The sequence below is a fragment of the Melanerpes formicivorus genome, unplaced genomic scaffold (assembly GCF_026170545.1).
Source record: "Melanerpes formicivorus ecotype bairdi unplaced genomic scaffold, bMelFor1.0.p_v2 SCAF_13, whole genome shotgun sequence".
NCBI lineage: Eukaryota > Metazoa > Chordata > Aves > Piciformes > Picidae > Melanerpes > Melanerpes formicivorus.
The window spans coordinates 4,731,124-4,755,535 of record NW_027142365.1 but is presented as its reverse complement, the minus strand read 5'-3'; the positions used below and the strand labels follow the sequence as shown (position 1 = coordinate 4,755,535).

General features: G+C 49.6%; 1 protein-coding gene across 2 annotated transcripts in view; it reads right to left on the bottom strand.

Annotated features, from left to right (window-relative positions):
• The window catches only part of VILL (villin like), a 37,646-nt gene extending 19,594 nt beyond the window's left edge, over positions 1-18,052 (bottom strand). Inside the window, exons 1-4 of one of the 2 annotated variants that reach the window (XM_068145917.1) lie at positions 17,814-18,052; positions 5,157-5,238; positions 3,563-3,637; positions 1,268-1,464 (exon numbers count right to left, since the gene is read on the bottom strand). In XM_068145917.1, the coding sequence (XP_068002018.1) occupies positions 1,268-1,464; positions 3,563-3,637; positions 5,157-5,225 (341 nt within the window). In that variant the 5' untranslated portion in view covers positions 5,226-5,238; positions 17,814-18,052. Of the gene's footprint in view, positions 1-1,267; positions 1,465-3,562; positions 3,638-5,156; positions 5,239-7,255; positions 7,285-17,813 lie in introns of those variants that run through there. The other variant, XM_068145916.1, reaches the window with a different exon arrangement.
• Between the last annotated feature and the right edge of the window lie 6,360 nt (positions 18,053-24,412).

Sequence of the window (24,412 nt, the reverse complement as noted above, 5' to 3'; positions counted from 1 at the left end):
CTTATCATAGCTTGGAAGAGACTGGCAAGGGTGGTCAGACCTGTGAGTGATTCACAGTACCTCAGACTTGTCTGGTCCAGTTTAACACATACAGAAGGATGCTTTGATGATTAGTCCACCTGCCAAGATGGGGAAAGAGCCTTCTTTAATTTCTCATTCTGCCTCAGACTTCCTTCTTGACTTTAGGGATGTAGTTTAGTTTGGATCAAGATGAAGTCTAACATACTGATTTCAGAGGCAGGTAGACATCCTAACCTGCATGTCTTTGAAGGTCTTAATTTTAGACCTTCATTCTTACTTACTCATCTTTAAGATGAGGGTAAGGCACTTCTCTGCCTCACAAAATATCTGAGGAAACTCATGAGAGCTTGTAGAGATGCACAATGCAGAGGCATCAAAAGCCAAGCTGGGATACAGGGTATTGACCAAGGATGGGTTACTTCAGCTGTTTAAAAGGAAGGCACTTAGGTCATTTATTGCCAGCGAAGTTCTTCCTAGAGCATTGCTTTTGGAGTCACCTTCCAAAGACCACAAAGGGAGCACTCACAACAGGATTGGATTCAACATTATCTTTTAGATTGCATAAGCTCTGAGTCAAACCTTCCTTCCACTACAGGATTATTACTCCCAGCATGAGTCAGATGAGCATTTCTCTCCAAGGTGGGTATTAGTCTGAAATGCCCTGAATGGGCACTTTAATCTGAGGTGTCTGGAGGGGTGGTAGGAAGACTATAGGATGAAGGAAAGCAAGGTTAAGATGCAAATGGAATGGAATGGAATGGAATGGAATGGAATGGAATGGAATGGAATGGAATGGAATGGAATGGAATGGAATGGAATGGAATGGAATGGAATGAACCAGATTGGAAGAGACCTTTGAGATCATCAAGCCCAACCTATCTAATCAACTAAACCATGGCACCAAGCACCCCATCCAGTCTCTTCCTAAACACCTCCAGTGATGGTGCCTCCACCACCTCCAGGAGCAGCCCATTCCAATGGTCAATCACTCTCTCTATGAAGAACTTCTTCCTAACATCCAGCCTCAATTACTACAAATATCTGGGGGAAAGGCCAGCAAAGCAGAGCGATTGGTTCCAAACTCAATGCTGATGAATCATCCTTTCACAATGGGAAACAATTCTTCTGAATTTTGGCCACTTCAGTGCTGATCTGTGTCTTGTAGCTTTTGGAAATGCTGATGGCTCTGAAAAAAAGAGAGGGGCTACGACCCACCTCACTGCAAGGCTACTGTCACGCTACTCACATGATGCCGTTGCGGAAGTAGCTCTGGAAGGTCTCCGACTCATGTCCCTGCACTTCCCGGTGCTGCACGGGGTTGCCCCGCAGCGCGGTGTCCAGCTGCGTCACATACATGGCCGCAGCACCTTGCTCATCCTGAGAGGAGTCCTTGCCAATCCAGTAATGCAGATCCACAGCAGTGCCACGAGAGGCTCTTTTGGTCTGGAAGAGGAGGGAGAGATGAGTCAGGGGGAAGGCACAGCCCATAGGTACGTTTCAGATGTGTGCTTCTCAGAGCAAGGAAGACATGAACCTTGTTGGAGCAGCTCCAGAGGAGGCTGCAAAAATGCTCTAGGAGGCTGCTGGAACAACTCTCCTATGAAGAAAGGCTGAGAGAGTTGGGGTTGTTCAGCCTGGAGAAGAGAAGGCTCTGGTGAGACACTGTGGCCTTTCAGTAAAGGGAGTGTTACAGGACACATGGGGAACAGGGGACTCCACCACCTCCCTGGGCAGCCTAAACCTCCCCTGGTGCAGCTTGAGACTGTGTCCTCTTGTTCTGGTGCTGGTTGTCTGGGAGAAGAGACCAGCCCCCACCTGGCTACAACCTCCCTTCAGGTAGTTGTAGACAGCAATAAGGTCTCCTCTGAGCCTCCTCTTCTCCAGGCTAAGCAACCGCAGCTCCCCCAGCCTCTCCTAAAGATTTCACCTGACATGAAGTGAAGCTTGCTTGGTCTGAGGGTGACAGAGCACTGGAACAGGCTGCACAGAGGGGTTGTGGAGTCTCCTTCTCTGGAGACTTTCAAAACCTGCCTGGATGAATTCCTATGAGGGCTACCCTAGGTGACCCTGCTTAGGCAGGGAGGTTGGACTTGATCTCTGGAGGTCCCTTCCAATCTCTAACGTTCTATGATTCTTCCCATGGAGTCCCTGTTTAAATGGAAGTGCACCGCTGCTTATCTGCCTGAAGATACGATCCTTTCTTTCCCATTCTCTTCCTTGTGTCACACTCCACAGTACCACAAACAGCCTCAGAGCTCCTGCTGACTTGCAAACCAGAGCTCCCTCCCAACGATGCTGAGCCCAGGTGCACATGCTGGGAGTGATTCCTCTGATTACAGAAAAACCCACAGCAGCCAAGACACAGGAGCCAAGCGGTCTCAGAGCAGGCAAGCTCATCGTTACCTGAGTCGTGCCAGGTATTTTTTCAGCGCCTACTGAGCTAAACCCTATTATGAACACCTTGGAAGGGTAATAAAAGCTCACTTTATGAAGTGGATTTGACACTAAACTCTGTTTATTTGCTTTGTGCCGCGATACCGCAGCGAAGGCACACTGGAAGAGCCTGACTAGAACACAGCTCGGTTCCTTTAGGCACAGCTAATTAATTACTTGCAAAATGGCTCCATTTAAGACACTGGGTTTTTTTTTTTTGAGGGTGATCAAAGTCCCATTGTCCTGTGGAGTGCCTCTGTTTGGAGAGCCTCCAGTCAAGGTACCAAACATGAGTATTAGGTTGGGTTTGATCATCTTAAAGGTCTTTCCCAATCAAAACAATTCTATGGGCTTTTTTACTCCCCTGTCAGCAGGAGTGAAGGAGAGTTGTGGGCTCATTAAGGGGAAGCTATTGCAATAGAAGCTGAGCCTGAGAGCATCAAAATCCATAATGGTTTCTACAGTCAGCTCCTTGCAAGCACACTCATATTCTTCTCTAAATATGTCCTTGGGTAGCTGCTACCAAGTTGATTCAGCACTTGAAAGGTAGCATAAAGGCACAGGCACGGTGTGCTAGAGCAGGAGACCTGCTCTGTGTCACCATCCCAGCCTGCTTCCCTTTCCTGATGCATAGCAGATGTGCATTTGGTCCTTTTTGGGACACTGGAGGTCTTGCTGCCCCTTGACTGAGAGAGATGTTTGCAGGAGGGAGACTCAGACCCAGGAAGTGGGAAATGCTTCTGTTTTGCACCATATGGACATTGTTTGTTTCAGTGGGGCCTGGAATGCTCTATGCAGGTGAAGAGATTTGGAAGGATGACTGACTGGGAGCTGAGTGCAATACTTCATCCTCCCACAGGAACACAAGGCACTTTGTACAGCCCAGAGGATGGAGCTGGGTCTCCCAAGTCTCTCATGCTTCTGACTAGCCTGGGTTCAGCTGGTTGCAGGTAGGTCTGGACCAGATTTGGGAAGGGCAGATGAAGTTTCAGGCTTCAGCTGTCTTCAAGTAGGTCTGGACTGAATCTGGGAAGGACAGATGGAGCTTCAGGTGGGTCTCCATCTGAGTTTGCCTACAGACAGACCAATGTGTGTTAGCCTTACTTACATGCAGAATTATGTAACAGTCCCCTTCAAAAAAGGTCCCATAAGCCTTCTCAGGTACAGGAACCATCTTCATGTTCTGCAAGGAAATGAAGTGTTTGGGTCATTGCTAGACCTTCAGAGCCATAAGTTGATGTGTGTGAAACAGGAGAGCTGGGGTGCATGAAGCACTAAGGAGACAGCCAGGGTTTGGAGAAGACAGAATTAGAGCTGTGCTTGTGAGCTGCAAAAAGGCTTTTCTGTGGGAAATCCCACAGGGACTAGGAGGTACTAACAAGGGGCAAATGGCAATGCTGCTAGGCCAGACTGACAAGGATTTTTTAGTCTCCTTGCCCTTCTGCAGTCCCTTCAAGATCTGTGGAAAATTTTCTAGGCACAGCCCAAAACTGCCACGATCTAGAGCAAGAGCCTGGAGAGGTCAGGTTGAAGCACTCCAGAGCCTGCATTTGTAGAAGACTTCCCAGGGGAGTGAGCACATCTTGTCCTGGGTTTAGTTTTGGGGAATAGTTTTGGCTCAGTACTCACAAGCTGAAGGATAATTTTCAGAGCTTTTCAGGATAACCACTTTGCCAGGGATTCACAGCAACCAGCAGTGCTGAGAAAAGTCAGACTTGAGGACACCAATGTGTGCCTCACTCCTCCAGACCCTAATTGTACACTTCCTCTGGTAGAAGAGCACCATTAACCAGTTATGCCTGCCCAGCATAGGTGCCTGGACATGCCACACACCAGTACAAGTGCATCTCCTCAGCCTCAACTGGTTCTGTGGCTCCCTTGAACTAGAGAGGTACATTCCTCTGGTCACCTGACTTGTTTTCCAGCTTGACCCTTGTGAACTGACCCAGCTCTGATTACAGAACCTCTGGGAAGAAGCTTAGTTTATGGAGAAACAAAGAAAGGCAAAGCCCCTGTGATATTTGCAGTGTAGCCAGGACTTGCAGAGGGCCAGCAGCACTTGAAGAGAGACACATGTTGGAGTCCCTTTCCCAAAGCTTTGGGCTTTGGAACTTATTCTTAGCCCTTTTTTCTTGCAAGGAAATATTCTTGGTGAGCTGGGCCAGAAAAGAAGGCAGAAATGAGCACAACCTGGTTCCAAATCAGAAGCAAAGACCACCAGAAGCAGAAGGTGACCTTGCAAGCTGCAGTTATCTGTCTATGCAGTGAGCTACTGATCAGAGTGGGGAAGGTAAGTGCAGACATAGGATGATTTTGCTGCAAAAAAGGGGTGCCTTCCCATGGCAGCACTTGGTATAGACTAAGGTTAGCCATGCATGACACCTCTTCTTGGTGACACGGGGAATTAATTGCTGGTGTGCTAATGCAGCCTTATATTGGTTCTCAAAGCAGGTGAGAAAGCCTCTAGTGCTGAAGGAGCAGCTTCAGTCCCACCTCATCTGTATTTCCTTAGCCCATTATCTCTGTTCCACAGAGCAGGAAACTAAAGCAAAACCATGCTGAAAGCTCCATATGAAGGAGTTTGGTCTCCTGTTTCCCACTGCATCTTGTCTGTGAGACCCTCTTTTCCCACTCAGAGTATCTATTTGTTGAAACACACAGACATACAGGGGGCACTGTGCCATCACTGCCTCTTGCCATACCTCTATGCTCCATATCTGCAGTCCAAGCTTTCTCTCGATTGTCGGGAGGTTTGTCTCACCCTCTGTCATCCTGCAGTCTGAGCTAGAAGGGAAAAAAAAAAAAGAAGAAAAAGCACAATAAACCTCTAATTGGATACAACAGTAAGTGTGCCACTCAGCTGGCTTCCTCTGGCCATCAGTGGAGGTTTAACACAGCTAATCCACGCCTGAAATGCCTCTCTCCTCCTGTTATGAAGCAAACACACCTCTTGGGTGGGATGACCCCCACTCCCAGGTTAGCCATGCTTATGATAGGGCCAAGCAAAGTGTGGGATCACAGCTCAACCAAGGCTGGACAGGACACCATTGTTCTGGTGGGGGATTATTGTTCCACTGCTGAAATAGGCAGAAAGGATTTGCAGGGTGTCAGACCTGCCACGGGCACTGCTTTGTTCCCACCACGGCACAAAGGGCAGCAAAGCAACGGTGGACTTCCAGGAGACTCATGCCCCCCTGGAGCAGCTACTGGAGATCAGGTGCCCTGGGAGCCTAAGGAATGAAGCCCTTACACTTCAGGAGGGGATTGAAGTCTAAATTGAGATTCCTGCAAAGTACCTTGGGGCAGGGCACCAGGCTCTCAGTTTCATACAGGTCAATTCAGCCATAGCCTGTGCAGTCAGCAGAGCACATGGAGCAACCCAGCTGGTGACTCAACACGTAGCCAAGCAGCCACCTAAACTCTAATGCCTACATGGTGACGAGGTAGGTTTCAGTTGCCCACACACAGGAGTCTAGGGACATTGTAGATGCTTTTGTATCTCCAGCTGTCCCTCTAACAGGTGAAGGTTTCCCATCCATCCTCTATCACACCTACCAGCTGTGAAACTATAAAAGGTCTACCCTTAGCTATGCTGCCCTTCTCTGCTGCTTGGATAACTGATGTTTTGCTCAAGCAGCACCTTCTGAACCCAGCTTGTTGACAGGACAACCTTGTGAACCAAATCAGCCCCAAACCCAGCACATACAAAAATGCTGAGTTACCTCCTAGCAGAGCTGGCTGGCCTGTGGGGCACAGCAGGTTCCCTCTGAGCATCTGAGGTCTCATGGAGCAGCCATCACAGAATCACCAAGGTTGGAAGAGACCTCAAAGATCATCAAGTCCAACCTGTCACCACAGACCTCATGACTAAACCATGGCACCAAGTGCCACGTCCAATACCCTCTTGAACCCCTCCAGGGATGGTGACTCCACCACCTCCCTGGGCAGCCCATTCCAATGGCTAACAACCATGACACAGGTTGTGTTTGTTTAGGGGCAAGACCCATATCAGCCCTTCCCTTATGAGTCAATCCTGCTCACAAATCAAAGCCAGCTTTGAGAGAACCCACGGCTCACTGGTCCTTGGGGCTGGCATTCATTTCCTCCACCAGCCTGCTCCCCTGATTTGCATTTGCTCAGGACAGACCCAAAGAGTGTACCACATTACAAACAACAGCAACCTGATGGACTGCATTTTCTTCTCTCTCTCTCTGGATAGAGACTGCACTGACTGCAGGCCATGGCCTCTCCTGGGCTCCTCTGCTCAGCTGTAGGAATCTGCCTACCAGAAGGAACAGTGCCTCAACTTGGCACAACAACTGAGCCCCCATAAAGTGGAAAACAAAAGAAGCTATTGAACAAAGCCATGGAGGGAGCTTCTTACGAAGGAGGGAACAAACAGAGATGATCTCCTTGCCAGGAAACATGTTTATTGCTCCTGCTATGACAGCATGGAGAGATGAGATGAGCTGAGCTTGGCACCATAAAGTGATAAGAAATGATGATCCTTCTCCTGAAAAGTCTGCACACAAAGGGCACAAAAATGACTCTTCCAGGCAGGAACACTGGTCCATCCAGATCTCCTACAGCCCAGAGCTGCCAGACCCAGGCTCCTTGCACAGGCAACAGAGTACCTCCAGGGAGGTCCTGAGCACAGCCCCAAGAGCTGGCTGCTAACTGAGCAGGCACCCACAGTCTGGCGGCACTGGGTAGCAGGAGGCAGACACACTCACTCCTTCCTGAACACAAATACATTTGAGGGACCATGGAAGACTGAGTCCATATGGCCTCTTGTACCTACCAGGTGCTCCACATTCAGCAACCTTCACCTCCCTCTCAGGTCCTCCAGATAGCTTCCAGCCAAGAAGACAAATATCAAGGAGATAAAAAGACATTTGTCATCTCAATTCCCAGATGCAGATTAAAAGCCAGATCCAGGAAGGTATTTCAGTGCCTACAGAGGAGCTAAACACTTCTGTCAAAGGGGTCCTGACTCACCTGCTGTGAAGCCCAAGGCTATCTGGAACTGAAAACAAAAATATGCTCCCAGTTCAGATCTTTAACCAGAAGAACCTTTCCTTTCTTGTGATGTGGCATTCAAAAGGTCCCTGTCAAAGAAAAGGCCAAGTGAAGCCTCTTTCCTCAGCTCTCTTTTACTTAATTTTCCCTTGCAGTATCACAACAGCCACAACCTGAAAACAAAGCCAGGGAAGATGTTTGCAAGTGAGGGAGAATTCAGGGTGGGTGAAGTGTTATAGCCAAACTGACACTGCTCACTGTGGAAGGCAGCAGGCATCGTGCTTGCCTAACAGTGCAGGAAAGCCGGCAGCTGGCCAGCTGTGAGACGCAGCTGGCTCCCTGTTTCTCCAGCATCCCAACCTCTCCCAGCAGAAAAGTTAACCCAAAGGATGCTGAGAGTCCTCTGAACCCAGACAGTCATGTTGGACAAAATCTCCCACAGCTGGCAATGCTCTACTGATTCCCACCCGAACATCTCTGACTCAAGGTGGTGATCTTGGGTCTCCTCCACTCTTGGAGCTCCTTTCTCCACCTGAAACTTGGCCATTAGTGCTGGTCCCCAGTTTTCTGGGAAAAGCTGTCCCTCCCTTCCTCCTTAGTCATTAAGCTGGAGTGGAGAGTGAAGCACAGTGTTGGCTGTTTCTTTAGACTTTCCAGCTTCTTTAGGCTGCTGGCCAAGTTAGAAATAATAGGAATATGACTTATATAATCAGACAGCTCATTTCATTAATGATTTATCATGGCTTTTTAATCTGATGATCCCAGAATTCAACTCCTGCCCAGACACAAAATCCAGCATTTATAGACTGAAAACTTCCCATCTGTGCTGAAACCAGGAAGGGCAGAAACCTCTCTAACGTTAAAACAACACCACCACCACAAAGGACGTTAAAAGATTGGAGATCATTTTGGGGAGAGGTGTCCAGCTTAGTTCTGATCTCAACCAAACCAGTTTTGCCCAGCACTAGGTGAAATGCAGATTAGCAAGGAGCATGAGTCAACTGCCTCTGGGGCAAGAACTCACTGGAAAAAACTTGGTTACGGGGGTGGACATTTGCTTCCTTGTACAGACACAGCTGTGCCTCTGAAGGAGGAAGAAGGGAGGCACCACAGCAGCTGTAGCTCCCCTCTTTGCCTCAACATTAGCAACAACTACCCAATTTCCACCTCCACAGCCAGATAATTCCACCAGGAACCCTCACAACCATGGAAAGAATAGTCAAGTGCACACCAGGAGTGCAGGCTGAGAGGTGGCAGTTGCGTAACGAGGACAACTTCTGGCTTGCTGCTGCTCTGCCTGGTCTCCAACTCTTGGTTAAGATGCTATAAATTAAACTGCAAAGGACAAATGCCACTGTTACTTGAGGGCAGAGGACCTGGAAAGCAAGTGTTGGTGGCTAGCATCTTGCCTGGATTTCACAGTGGGGACAACCTGAAGCATCCAGAGCTAGAACTAAAGCCTTCCCTAACACAATGTAGGTGACAGGGCTGGTGGGTGAGGGCAGATGGGCCTGTTTTACACTTGCTCCCCTCAACAGCACAATCACAGCAACACTCCTGCTTGCTAAATATGACCACCACCACCCCCATCCCTTCTCTACCAGCACAGTGTGGGGAAAAGCTTTGCCTTCAAGGAAGACTAGATGACTAATTAAGTGTCAAGGTCACTCCCAAGACTGGTTAATGAATAACAGTCGAGGTGGAAGCGCCAGCAACCACTGCTCCATTTTGGTCAACCTGGTACGTGTTGAGAAAGCAGACCCAGCAGGACGTTTCCTCAGGCAGAGCTGGGCTGTTTGGGTGGGGAAGGAAAATATGGGGGAGCAGGAGGTCATTTCAAGCTGCCTAGGAACGTTCTGATTTGGCCTGTCTGGGGTTTTGGCGGCACGCTTACCGGGCTGTAGCCACGGCAATGAAAAACCCCCGGTGAAATGACTAATGCTCTGCACAGCCTCAGGAAAATAGGAAGCAGCTGTGGCTCCAGCCTTTCCAGCCTGAAAGGCCCAATTATTGGGAATACTTGGATTGGCATTTGATGAGGTAAACCAGAGCTGTTGAATTGCTGTCATTGTCTCCATTATAGCTGGGCATCTGGGCCCAAGTAGGTGCCATTTTTTTGCTTGCAGAGGGGACAAGCAGTTAACTCTTGTTTTGCCCAGAGGAATGAAGTTCAACATTGGGTTGCACATTGTGTGGCTCTGTTGCTGTTGCTGCTGCTGTGGACTGTTGCTCTGAGGGGTGACTGTCTCTAGCAAGTGGCTGTCCAGAAGCACAGTACTCGATCAGTATCAGCTGCCTTTTATTTTCTTGTTGCAAGAGGTAAGAAAGTAGCTTTCATCTCACCTGGAGATGATAGGTCCAGCAGTGGGGCTTGTCGTCTCTCCCATGTCATGCACTCAGTCACATAGAATCACATAGTTGTTTGGGTTGCAAGAGATCTTTAAGATCAAGTCCAGCCATTAACCCAGCACTGCCAGGTCACCACTAAACCATGTCCCTCAGCACCACGCCTTCACAGCATTTAAATCCCTCCAGGGATGGTGACTCCACCACTTCCTTGGGCAGGCTGTTCCAGGGCTTGCCAACCCATTCAGTGAAGAATTTTTTCCTAATATCCAACCTAAAGCTCCCTCGATGCAACTTGGAGCCATTTCCTCTTGTCCTACTGCTATGAGACACAATACATTACACTCTCCTCCATTTTTTTTGGCAGGAAGGCAAGGTTTGCATAGCTGCAAGCACCTGTGACATACATATCCATATGTGTACATGTCTGTTGGTGACAGCTCCTGCCCTCTGATGCAGTCACAGGAAGGGTTACCATCAGAGAAGCTGAACTCCATTGCTTACATTGGGTGTGCTGGGATGCACTGATGAGGTAAGGAATGGATATGTGCTTTGGAGGGTGGTAAAAAAAGGACAGAGTCCATTCTGGCTCACCTTTCTCCCATAAGTCCTGTGAGGTCCATGTTCAGGAGAGCTTGGTCTGGCCAGCGAGGCAAGGAGAGGGCTCTGCACAGACACGCCTGGCTGACCACAGAGAGCACTTCAGCCCTCTTGGAAAGGGCTGTTGCCTGGCAGCTAAAATTACGTAAGGCAGGCCCTGAAATGAGATGCTATTTCTGATCATGGTGGGCAATTAAATATTGGAACAGCTTCTTAGGGAAGCTGGCAGGCTTGCCTTTACTTCGTGCCTTCAGAATGGCTGAGGTGAGCTCTCTGGGCTCGGCTCCTTGGGGCCTTTGCCCGTGAGCCCCTGGTGAGTTGCTGCACTTAACAGCAAGCTGTACCTTCCTGTCCGTTTAGCATTAGGGCTTCACTGCCACAGGTCAGAAAATATCTCCTGTCTGTGCTACCAAGTCATCTGGGTGGATCATGGAAGAGGTTGAAAGGTTTTTTTAGCCTTGAATTAAGTAGAGATGGATCAGAATTTGAAATGGAGTGCTGCACAGGTTGAACTAAGACTGTGAAGAAGCTTCTTGCTCAGTTTTGGGTCAGTAGATCTGGAGCTAAGAAGGACTTCACTGTGTTCATATGGGCACATTTTCCCTTTCTCCACAAAGGACTGCCAGGGACCATCAGATGATGTCTTCTCCAAGCAGCTACCTGCATCACAGGTAGGTGGTCTTGTCTTTGCTCATAGGGCGAGGGCCAGGATGCTGAGGACTGAGATGCTCAAGTCTGTTAGGTGTCAATATGAGTGAAGACTTAAGGACCTTGGATGAAGAGGAGAATCACTGAGATTATTTTATGTTCTTGAAGGCCTCAAAAAAGAAGTTCTCTATACTCTAGGAGGGAAGAGCATAGATGCCCTGTTCAATAAATTCAAAGGATGCACAAAGCCACAACATGTCTCAGGGTCTGCATGAGCAATAACCACTTTGCTCTGACAAAAGTCTATCCTTCTCCTCAAGACCCAGTTGCTGTATCTCTTGAACCTTCCTAACTTACTCCATCTCCAACCACTGTCCCAGGTGTGATCAAGAAGCAGACCTTCAGATTAGTGTGGCTGCCTATAACCTGTGCCTTCATCATCTGCTCATTTCTGGCATGTCTGACTCAGTAGCTTACACACAGTCCTTCTGAGGAGTCCACTGATGCTGTGAGATGTTTTTTAGCCCCTTGTGAGCCATGTGCAGATGGGCTTTACATTAATTCTCCAAAACTGCTGTTGTTCCTTATTTAAAAGGAAGGAATCCAAGCAAATACAAGGTGAGTGGGAAATAGCCATCTTCTCAGTTGCAGCAACCCCCAGTCTCATGGATCTCTTCAGCTTCCTCAGAGGGCATATGATTGAGAAGGGCAGGCAGCCCATGATTTGCCTCTTCTGACTCTGACTGGCCCCTGCAGCTGCCTCATTTCCACCTGCCATAAATTCTGGCTCAACACTTGGCTCCATCCAGAAAATCTTGCTCATCTCTCCACACCTCTCTTTATGACCTCCTTTGTCCTCTCTATTTATCTTGCTGCTGGTAGCTTTCCAGCAGCCTGGTCTCCAAGCAGATGGTCTTGGGAAACTGAGTTGTAGGAGCAGATTTTTCCCAAACTGCTGCTATTTCTGAATCCTCCCTGCTCTCAAACATTAACAACTGACTATTTTTCCTGGGAACAGCAGAGCTGTATTGTCCCAGCAAACTTCTCAGCAGTGCAAGAACAATGTACTGACAATTAAATCAGAGAGCCTTAACACCAGCCACAACTCCCAAGTCATGCAGTCTGAGTTTCCACATTCATCATGCTGGATGCAGAGCCCAGTGCTCAGTGTTGGAAGAGGGAGAGCAAATTGGCTGGACGTGGAGCCTGGCAGTCCTTGCCTTGGTGTCTCACAGAGAAGGTCAGAGCACCCATGCAGCTCCTGGCTGGCTGTTTTCTCAGGAAGTCCTTCTTCTCTGGGATGTCTTTGAAAGCAGCAGGCTCTCCCAGGCAGGGAGCGTCTCCACAGGGTGAGGGCAGGCCTATTAAATTCAAAGCTTTCAGAAGCAGCAGCAGAGTCTGAGCTGCAGCAGCTTCCCCCTGACACCAGTCCCAGCACTCCATAACAAACTCCTTTGGCACAAACCCACCTCTCTCTCTCTGGGAATCTGTGAGGGGGGGGAAAAACTGGCACCAGAGGCAATGAAAAGCCTTCTGTGTGCAGGCACCTTGCAGCAGCATCGCCCCTGGCATGGTGCCTGGTGCACTACTTTCACATAAACAAAATGCACTTGGGCCCACACCTACTTCAGAGGTATCCATTCCACCACCGGGCATTGAGGCAGTAACAGCACGGAGCCATCCCAAGGGGAAGGCAAGCAGGAGGCTTGCCAGCTCATGCCAAACAAATCTCTCCTTTCTTTCAGCTCTTTCACTGCTGGTGAAAGGGAGAGATGGCTGGCCCAGGACCAGCCCTGCATCCAAATGCAAGGGCATTGTGCCACAGCAAGGGCAGGAGACACATGCAGAAGGAAAACAAAGCTGAAGCCATTTTAATTCCCCTTCCTGGTTTCCAAAGGAGTGATGCAGGTTAGAAACATTCTCATAAATTAACTTCTAACTACTCATCACCTTGAAGGAAGAAGAAAAGTTATGATCCTCTCTCACACTAGCATTCTAATTGAGCATTATTTAACCTAATGGCTGTGGGTAAAGTAAAACCAGACCTGAGACATCAGGGAGCAGAGCATGTGTGTTTGAGCACCTGTGCAAGAGCTTCCTGAGCCCTGGGGACTACCTGCATTTCAAAGATGTGGGTGTGACAGCTGGAAGTTGAGGGGAAACCCTCAGAAGAAGGCATTTTCCCAGCTGAAACTGAGGAATGGCCAGTGCTTCCAATGAAGAATGAATGCTTCCAACGAAGGGTTAGAAGACCCTGAAGGAGGGCTGGGAGAGGCAGCTAGAGGCTGGGATTCTTCCATCTTCACTTGGATGTCTTGGATTTAGGTGTTCTTCCTGTGTGGCACCTTGCATCCTCACATTGGATCTAGGGCAGATCTGGTGACTCTCAGTCAGGAGGGACTTACTGTCCTACAGGCTAGAGACCCCAGCTTGCCACACTGCACATCACCTCTCTCAGAGCATGGGAGCTCAGTCCTCTCCTCTGTGCCCTGAGACTCTGATTTCCAGTGCTGCCAGCATGAACCAAGCCAAATAACACAAACAAACTGCAGTTAAACCCAAGCATAATGCCCACCTGGCCCATCCTTCTCAAGACCAAGTCCAGGAGTTAGTGTTTTTGCTATTGGACATAAGAGCTTATATTTAGTGTAAGACTGTCCATGCATAGATGTGCACACATGTATGTGTACAAGATAAAGAACAGGGTGCACAGTTTGACTAGTGCAGCTGAAAAAACACACCTTGCTGCCAGGTGATGGAGCAGGGGTCCTGCTCTGGCTCCACTCAAGACCAGCTGGAGAACAGGTTCCCAGAGAAAGCTGTTCTAATTCCCACTGGAAAGTAGCAAGGTTAAGAGCAGCTATCAAAAGGAAGGAACCATTCCACCTTCGCTCCAGTTCAGCCTGCAAGCATCACATCAAACTTGGGAAGAGAAACCCAGGAAAAAAACCCCAAATCAACAGGTTTTCATTTCAGACTGCGAATGAAATGACCTGAGCCAAGTGTAGTGCTTCATAGGTGACTGCATCTCCATCGCTGGCCTGATGAGATGAGGGGAAGGTTTGTTCCTTGAGCTGCAAGGGAAAGCTCAGCCTGTGTGTATGCTGGATGACACAGCTCTGCTGAAGGACATCTCACTTGGGGCAAACAAGCAGATACCAACCCACCCAGCCTAGGCTGCCACGTTTTAAGGATGGCGTGCTCAAGGTGTGAGTTACCTGACATCAGCTTGAAGGTCTTTGAAACAGAGCCAGACCTTCATGGGATGTTCTCTCAAGGGAACAGCAGTAATGCCCAGCTCTTTGGTACCAGTCACCCACACCAGCCTTATCCTCTAGGCTTGCATGAAACCTGAGGGCTGTTCATCAGCACATACATTGTGTGTTTACCAGTTTTATCCAGACCCTGCAGCCCAGGGGCCTCCTGTGACTTTGCCATGGTTGTATCTCCTTCATGAGATGGGTTTTGGGGGCTGTTCCCTATTGTGGTAGGAAAAGGATCCAAGCAGACATCAGGGCATACGAAGATGGGATGGATTGCTGGGAACAGGAGGCAGAGGAACATAGGACACTAAGAAAGCCTAACTTAGCCCTGTGGTATCAGGTGCTGTATGATGGCTGGAGTTGGTGCATCACGATTCTGTGAGCTAAATGTTGTGCTGTGCAGCTGTGAGGCTCCTGCAGGCCTGAGCACTGCTGTCTGCCAACACAGAACAGCAAAGAGAAGAGCCTCAGCCCACAGGGCCATGTGGCTGGCACTTGCTTGGCATAATATGTGAAACCCAGCCCACGCAGGACCATGCAAGTGCGAGAGGAGTGTGCAGTGCCCTCTTGGCAGAAATGAAGGCCAGCTTTGAGAGAGAGCAGCATATCAACTGCATAAAGCCAAATGAACAAAACATCCCTGCAAATCCTGAAAACAGCTTTAGAAAGAGTCATTCATCCAGGACTGCCTTTTGCACCCAGGGCTGCCAGTGGGAGTTTTTCTCTCAGCACAGGGAAGGCAAGCAGGCATCTAGAAGCCTGGGATGGGTGGGATCTGCTCAGCCCCAGACAGCTATTTCATAGACAGCAACTGAGTGCAGCCATTTCCCCAAAAGGAAGATGGGTATCTTGATGGTGCCTGTTACCCAAAAAAGAATCTGATTTCCACCCCTGCCTGTTTTCTTACCCTGTGCAGCTGGTTTTCTGTAAGAGTAGTTTTAAATAAAGGGCCAGAGAGAAACCTATTCTTTCATCCCAGGCCATGGCAACAGGACATTTTTAGGTAGGAGAGGTTGGCTGCTCTGAATAGCTCATTCCACAGGAACTGCCCAGGATGGAGCTCAACCATGCAATTTAGCATCCCCTCTGTGGGTATAAGGTAATAACAAGTTTCACTGCTACTCTACCCAGCACTGCCTCAGATAAGCATGAATAGGTTCAGATAAAGATGGATAACAATCAGTAGGATTTCTGTTTCAAGCAGAGGACCATGGAAATTAAGGCAAATGAAGCAAGAACACATCATCCAGTGTTGGAAATCAACATTACACCTCTGAGGACTTCTCACACTGAAGGATGCCAGAGACTTAGTGACAATGTTCACCCCTTTCTGCATTCCTTTTACACCCAGAATGGGTGGAAATGCAGTGGGGATGTATAATGATCCAGGATAAATCATAATTAGGCCCATTTCCAGGGCTGTATTATGTGGAAAGGGAGAGCATAAGAGAAGTTTTAATGAGTTGTAGGAGAGTGTATCCCCTTGTGACTGCACGATCTGTTTCTCTGAGAGGCCAGCAGGAGCTGAGGAATAGATATGAATAAACAAAGTGTTGGAGCAGGGATAGTTAGGGTGTGCTGTGTCTATATTGGAGTCCTTCCTTATGCAGTTGGACATTCCATACATAGAAAGGCCAACCTGTGTATTTGTGTCGGTCCCGAGCAGACTCCAGAAGGCTACCAAAGAGCCTACTCCCTGCGACGACAGAGGGACCTCCAGCAGGGCTAGTGGCTCACAAGCTCCTCAGGGGGGCCTAAAATGCAGCTGGGCCAGGTAGCACAAAGGCTTTTACTGTGTCCTGAACTCCCCTTCATTGCATAGGGCATTTCAGGGCTCCGTGTCCAAGCTGGCTACCATGTATTTAGCTCTATTAAAATTGAGGGAAATGTTCTGGTCCAGCAGGATGTGCCTGGCACAGATCAGAACCCAAATATCATGGAGTAGATGTCTGAGCCAGTTTCCTCCTCAGCTGGGGATGAATGACCATGACATGGGTGGTGCTGGAGGAGCAGGTTGCAGGACAAACCCAGCCCACAGTCCATGATATGTGTCCTCCATGTCACATGCCCCATAGCTCCTCAGGGGGATGCAGATTGGAAAAGATAATCTCCAGGTTTAAAGTCTACAGAAACTTGCACAGCTCCATTGAACAAACAAGCAGGAGACACCATGAGCATCTTCAGCATCCCTGCCCATTCAAGAGCAGGGATTTAATGTCCCAACCTAACCAGGGGCTTGGAGATGCACGGGCAGACAGGAGGCCAGGGTGACATGGTCTGCAGCCCTGGCATGAAACCTTTGCTCCCCGCTGGGAGACCTTGGCAACTGTTGCCACAAAGTCCTGCCTTGGAAATAACGTCATGAGACCGACGTGTTTGCTGGTAGGAAGGGAGCTGGAGGAGGAAAGGGGCAGCCTGTTGGGGCAGGGAGTAGGCAGAGTAGGGGAGGCTCACCTGGCTCTGCCAGGAGGAAGGTGAGGGAAGGCGGTCAGGGCTTCCCTGACCTGCACCATGCCAGCTAGTGCCCGTCCTTACATTTGCTTCCACCCAGCATCTCAGCCGGCGTGGGAGGGGAGGGTAAAAAGCTGCCGAAAAGGAAGACCAGTGACTGTCTCATCTCTTGGTTTGCAGGCTCTAATCTGCACCTTTAGCGCTGGGGTGTAAAAAGCACCTGGATGATTCACCCTCTAAGTGCTACTCCGGTGGGGCCGGTTTGCTTCAGCTGGTGTAACGTTTGTTTACATCTGTGCAAGGACAGCCCTGAATAACTGTGAACCTCCCACTGATGCTAATTCATATCTGTTCTCCCCTGCGTTAAATATTTATGTTTCTGACAGGCACGCCTAAGAAAAATACTGGCGAGCAAGCCTGCAGCTCCACTCCATTACAACTCAGCTTTATCTCGGTGCAATTTGCATCTCAAACGAACAGGAGGACAAAACACTCTGTACTTCCAGAGCAACCCAGCCCGGCAGCTCAGCCATTAGCAGATCTATCGATTAGATGACAAGACCTGTCGATGAGAATTTAGGAGGACTTTCTGTCACTGCCTGGACCCACGACCGCGTCGCAAGGGCAGGCGAGCTCTGAGCGAATCCCCACGGCAGCAAAGCACGAACCAAACCAGGCCAAAACAAAACCCTGGCAATTGCTCGTGGCACGAAATCAAAGCCAGCCTGTGCGCAGAGCTAAATGAAAAGCATGTGTCCTCGGAGCTGATAGCTAGCCTGGACCAGTTATCGGTGAGCTGAGATAGTGCTTGTCACGTCCCCAAAGGCTTGAGCCCACTGGGATGGGCTCATTGCTGCCAGCAAACCCATCCTGGTTTACTCCAAGTGAGCAATTGAGGGAAAACAAAACCCACCAAATAAAAAGATTAAAATGCAATCGATTAATTGTTTTGTTGTTGTTTCTTACTATCCCCCCAGAGCGACTCTTCTGGCCTTCAGAACTAAGGCTAAGAGGGGTAGGGGAGCTGCTTACCTTGCTGCAAAGCGCGCAGTGTCCTCGCACGTCTCTCTTCTGTGCCAAACACGGTGCCTTCTCCCCTCTTTGGCGAACTACTTTGAAAGCACTTTTGTTTGCTGTTCTGCTACCTTGTCAGCTCGGGAGCAGCAGTGCTCGGTAATTCAATCCTCTACTTAACCGCAGGGACACTCCTACTCGGAGATCACACCCATTCCCAGGCCCACGGAGGGACCGAGGGGAAGCCGGGGTGAGTTTCAACCAACTCTGTTTGCATCCACTCCCCACCAGCCCTGTATTCACCCAGCTCTAACTATTAAATGCTGCTTCGTTAGAAACCTGTTTTGGCCAGATTTAAAAGGATAGAGATGGAATTTCCCCCACCCCCCCACCCCATTTTCTCTTTCTGCTGGACAAAGCAAGGTGTGGTGCTGCTCAGTGGCACTGTAATGCTCAGACCCAAGAGCAGCTCTGGTCCCTGACTGGCTGCGGCCAATTTTGGCACTGCTGGACCAAGGCAAGAGGTTTTCAGGGCAGAGAGCCTTCTCCTGGGCTTCCTGCAGGGCCAGCCTGGGTCTCCCTGTGCTGGCAGGCTGGAGCCCTGGGTATGTGGCAGTGTGGGACGGTGGGGAGCAGGGGTGAGGACTGCCTCAGGATTACTGGATGAAAAGGGGATGCAACAGAGTGTTGGAGCATGCAACCCGGCTGCTCTCCAGGGAGAAGAATAATGATAAACCAGAAACTGGTTTATCATTGCTCCTGGCTGTAGCTGCCTCCTGCAGCAGGAAGCTGTGTCCGTGGGTACTCCTTGCACTATCTGTACCTGTGAAGGGTGGCTGGAATAGGCAGCCATCTGCTCCAAAGATGCCCTGATGCCACAGGCTGTGAAGGATGTGAAAACAAACTATCTCTTCTGATTCCCAGGTGCTCCTGTCTGGCATCAGCATGGTGCTGCTCACTGCCAGTGGAGGGACAATCTCTGCCTGGAGAAGGGTAGATGCCCCCCTTCTTACCTTCTTCTGAGCTGGTGGCTTTGCCTCTGAGGGGGCCAGGAGTGCGTTCAGCTGCATTTTGAGTATCTGCAAGGATGGAGACTACACTACACAACTCTTGTGGGCTGGAAACCAGCCAAGTCCTTCCCTTCCTACAGATAAAACTTCTCTTGCCACTTCCTTCATTCTTTAGATTACCCCACACAAACTGAAAACAGATACGGATCAGCTTGTCAGCTAAACCACATATCAGACTAGGTTTGAACCAACAGTTGCCACAGGTCTTGTCCACTGACCACTTCTAGACTTAAAAGACCTGCAATGGGAAGAGCACTCAAAATACCTGTGACACTAGCTGCAGACCTGTGTACCACTAACCACAGACAGCTGTAAACAGGGGGCAGGTTGAACCTGCTCATTCAGCCCCTACCTGAGCTGGACACTTCACGGATCTTAGTTTCCTGATTGAAAATGCAAACCAGACTCTTACCCAGCTCTTCATCCCCTAAGGCCAGCAGGCTGCAGCTTGTAAAACCAGTAACAGCCTTCACCTCTCATTCTTTTCAGTTTCACTGTGCTGATTGTCTTCCTCTGTTGCAGGGCTGTCTTCCTCCAGTCCACAGAAGACAGGCACCTGCAACAGAGTCTGCTTTTTATCTTTGCAGTCAATCCCAAGCCCAGTGCTGGCGCAGTGATGAGGGTCATACACCAGTAGGTCTGCTGGGAAGTGTTAGAAGATGGGGTGAGGACAGCTGGGGATCTCAGAGGATCAGCACCAAACTTCATGGTGCCTCCATTTCCCTTTTGCCCCATGAACTTATTAACCCCAGCACCAAGGGGTTAATGAATAGCTGTTGCATGTTGGGATCATTTTCAGTGCTGATGTGAACCCGCTCATTTCCATGTCTGTGGCTAGTTGAGTTTGAGCTCTGGGATGAAGCATGTACCAGAGCTTTGGTGCTGCCCAGCAGGCTCGTGGACAGGTGATGTTTGAGCTGCTGGGCCCTTTCCATCACCACCATGAAAAAGTGATAAATAGTTCTGGGTTCAAGGAGCCCAAATCCTTAGGAGTAGATGCAAAGCAGCTTGGAACAGTCAGTGCCAAGGGGGGGAAAAAAAAAGGTTTACCATTAAAAATGGCCTCATTTAGTGTTGAGCTGCAGGCACTTTAGCTTCCTGCTGATTCTGGTCATGCCGTGGGGTTACAGAGCAGAAAGCATTATTTCCAAGCAGTTTAACTCAGTGTTGGTAGAGAACAGACCAGCCTGACTTTCATAACTGAGAAGTGGCCTGAGATTTTCCTCTCCAGCTATTTGTGCCACGTGCGTGACCTGATGCGCTCATATTCTTGTCCTGAGCCTTGACTTGGTATTCCCAGAGCTTGTGGGGGTTTTTCATGCATACAGCTGGCAGATGAGGCTGTTTTCAGCCTGAGACACTGAAGACATTGTCACAGGCTGATGCTGGGGTAAATCAGAAGCTGCTGGGAGGAAGAATCAAGTGCAGAGTCAAGGTTTGGCAGTGCAGTGGCCCACATCTGCTTCAGCCTTGACTGACCCACGTGCCTGTGGACAAGGTTGACATTGTGTGCAGGGAAGCAGGCTCTGCCAGGGATGTATTTGCAAAATGACATGTTGCAAAGGTATTTCCACCCTGCTTTCGGGGGTGGAGCTCTGGGAGGAAGAGGGAAGAGCCAAACCCTGCAGATGAGATAACTCAGCAGGGGCCTCACACTGGAAAAGCAAGGGGAGGAGCTGCTCAGGACACCAGTGCAAAGTCCTATCACCACTTATGTGAGGTCAACTGTCCTGACTTGCAGCAGCCAAAGCACTGCATGAATTTCTGAACACTTTTCAGGAGTGCTTTCCTTGACCTAGAACCAAAGCACTGGTTAGGCCACACCTTGAGTCCTGTGTCCAGTTCTGGGTCCCTCAGTTTAGGAAAGATGTTGACTTGCTGGAACATGTCCAGAGAAGGGCAACAAAGCTGGGGAGGGGTCTGGAGCACAGCCCTGTGAGGAGAGGCTGAGGGAGCTGGGGTTGCTTAGCCTGGAGAAGAGGAGGCTCAGGGAGGACCTTATTGCTCTCTACAACTTCCTGAAGGGAGGTTGTAGACAGGCAGGGGCTGGTCTCTTCTCTCACTCAACCAGCACCAGAACAAGAGGACACAGTCTCAAGCTGTGCCAGGGTAGGTTTAGGCTGGATGTTAGGAAGAAATTCTTCATAGTGAGAGTGATTGGCCATTGGAATGTGCTGCCCAGGGAGGTGGTGGAGTCACCATCACTGGAGGTGTTTAGGAGGAGACTTGATGGGGTGCTGGGTGCCATGGTTTAGTTGATTAGATGGTGTTATATGATAGGTTGGACATGATGATCTCAAAGGTCTCTTTCAACCTGGTCTATTCTATTCTATTCTATTCTATTCTATTCTATTCTATTCTATTCTATTCTATTCTATTCTATTCTATTCTATTCTATTCTATTGATATTTTACTACATATTCCTCAAGTAGTCTCACCCAGACACTTCTCTGCCTTGCAAAGCCATCACATCAAATACCAACCCAACCCAACCCAACCAACCAACCAACCAAAAATATCTACATAATGCCTCTAATGGATGTGGCAGAGGAGGACTGGGCTATGGAATGTACTAATCCCTCACCTGCTGTATCCTGCTTATTGGGAAAAAGGTGAGAAAGAGAGACCTGTGTATGGATATTGGCTGTTATACATGCACAAACCTCTCTTCCTGGGGCTTATAACTTGCTGAAGCAGAAGACCCCTCCAAGAAGTACATCTCAGCCAGCCATTGCATCTAACCTGCAAGCAAGAATGGCAGCCATGAGAGACTGAGCATCAGGATTTGGCCCAGCTGCCTGCAAGGGAATTTTGAGGCAGGCCAGTGAACACAGCGTTGCTCTTTGTCCTGGCAAGCTTGGGCTGGTGGAGGTCAGGGCTCTGAGTGGACACAGTTTCACTGGCAGTGCTCTGCAAGCACCAGTTGAGCAGGCAGCAGAGCTGCCTCTGCTAGGTGACAGTGTGCTAGCTCATGGCAAACAGCAGCAAATGGAAACCCCTTGGGACAGGGACAGTGCCAGGCTGTGCTGCACTAACAGAGACTATTGTCTTGAGCTGCAGGGAGTCTTTACACCCTTACCTGGTCATCTTGTGACAGTGGATGGCTCTCAGCACAAAGAGAAGCCTTGGTTCTGCAAATGAGCCCTTTCAGGGGCTCTTGGGCAATGCTGTGCATGGAGCTGTGTGAGTGGTGGATACCTAGGAGGCAGTATGGGCCAAATCCTCTTCTCCTGATTCAGAAGAAAGGAGTGGCCTCGGCAAGTGGTAAGTGCCAAGTGGTAAGTGCTGACTTCAGGCAGGAAAAGGTTTGGCAATGGCTCCTGAGATGCTGTTGGCCTTCCCAGAGCCAACAGCTTGCAACAGGTTACGACAGGAGCAGTCTCTCTGGCGCAGGGGTTACAGCATTGAGGCAGAAGAAACCTGTACCTGTTGCTCCAATTCATTGCTTGGCAATCTTAGTGCAAAACCCATCTTAAGCCAGCTCTGCTGGGTATAACTGGCTCATGTTTCCTCAGGCTTATGGGGAAAAGTAGCTTCCTGCAAAAGAAAAGGAGAGAGGGCCAGAGTTGATGTAGCACCACAGCAAGGGCTGCAAGAGCTTCTGGTCAGTCTTGAACCTCCCTAAAATGTCCATAACTCATCCTTGAAGGTGGGAGGTACAACTCCAAGTGTCTGCTAGCAAGGAGAAACAACTCAGTGAATGTAAGTGCGCTGACTTTGGTCTAACAACACTGATGGAAATGATCACACCATGCCAGACCTCCCTTGGTCTCTCTGGGTTCTACCAAAGGCTTTGCAGAGTGATAAACTGCACTGTGTTTTCTCTCCTGCAATTACACTGGGGGAAAATCCTCGAGGAGGATGCTTCTTCCAAACTCCCACTGGTGAGTGAGTCCTGCCTTGGAGCAGAAGAGCTGCTGTCACCTTTGAGGAGACTAATCTGCGACTGGCCCAGGCACAGGGTCAGCCAGGAGGTGGTAAAGCTCCGGGAGAGGCCATGTCTGTGTGCACTGCGGGCGTGGGTTCCGCGGCACCTCTCTCCGTTTGTTCTCGCCCGCTGCCACCAAGAATTAGCAGGTGCACTGAGAAAACAGGATGGCTGAGGTGGGACCATGACGTGGCAAGGGCAAACAGGAGCCCTGGCTGCCTTCCAGCCAGAGGAGGAGTGCTGCGCAGGGGCCCCAGCTCAGATCCGGATGTATTCAGACCATTGCTTTATGTGGGAGAGACTTCCAGAAGGACTCAAGCCCTGCGTGCCCAGCACCCCAGGGTCACCATCAAACCCTGATTCTAATGCAGATGGCAGGTTTGGGCACCTGATGTTCTTGGGGTTATTGGCTGACTATCTGCTAGGATGGATGAGGTTTCTCCTAGAAAAGCTTTGTTTTGCTGCTGCTGCAGAACATCAGCCTGCTTCTCCTGAAGGCCAGAAAAACCTTCAGGGAAATACTTGGTGGCAATGAAGACTCAGCAGGGACTGGCTCTTTAGGCAAAGAGTGAACTTTAAGGCAGAGTGGTGGATTTCACAGGGTCTAGTCATGGGGGAATAAGATGCAGGAAAACAAAACTATTGTGTTGCTGCTCCTGAGTGGTTTTCTGGTCTTTACATAAGCCACAACCAGCTGAGTTGAGGATCTGGGCTATCAGCTCCTGATTACTGTTATTAAATTACAGTCTTTTAGAGGCCTGATTCAGGCATTCACAAAGCAAATGCAGATGATTTACAGGCTTAATCTCAGGGTGAGGCACTGTGGGAGAGCTACACTGAGATGTTCACCTGCCTCATGTCTGCTGTAAGACGGTAGCAGGGAATGTCACTTGCTGCTGTAGGGGTGGCAGCAGAGTGAGAGCACAGGATATGGATGGATGAAGTTTCCCAACCAGTATCACTGCAGGAACTGGGTAGTAAAAGACAAGAGCAAGCTCAGATCAACCAACACCAGCCTGGCAACTTGGTAATGAAGACCAACCTCTTTCTGAGCATCCTGTCCTCAGTCTTCAGCCACGACACAGGGAAAGCGTTTCCCCTGGGCAGACCGGCGTGTCTGCCTTCAAGTGGGAGACCCTGAGGAGGGGAAGACAAAAAGCAAAGAGGATCAGCGAAAACAAACATCCCTGCAAGCAGGGTGGTTTTGCAAATTGCTGTACAGATACTTCTGGAGTTCCACAAAACCTCAGGGGCTCTCTCTCAGCCCTAATGAAAACCTTCTGGAACCCAGCAGCTTCCAGCCCGCTCTGGTCAGGGTCACCAGGCAGAGCCTTTGCGATTTCCAGTGTCAGCTGAATCCAGCAGAAGGGAGACGCTCGGCAGCAAAGGCTGCAGAGGCAGGGGAGGCTCAGCTGCAGTGGCACTGGTTAATGGGTGTGTGAGCCTGGCAAAGGTTACCCCATGGCAGCTCGTTCACGCCATGGTGGGCACACCCCTGAGGTCCAGACTCCTCCGGACTGTGCTTTCATGGGAATCAGACCCCAAGCCATTGAGATGAAGGATTGGTGTCTTGTTCTCATATGGCAGCTGAAGCAGAGAGAGATCATTTATGCCTTTTG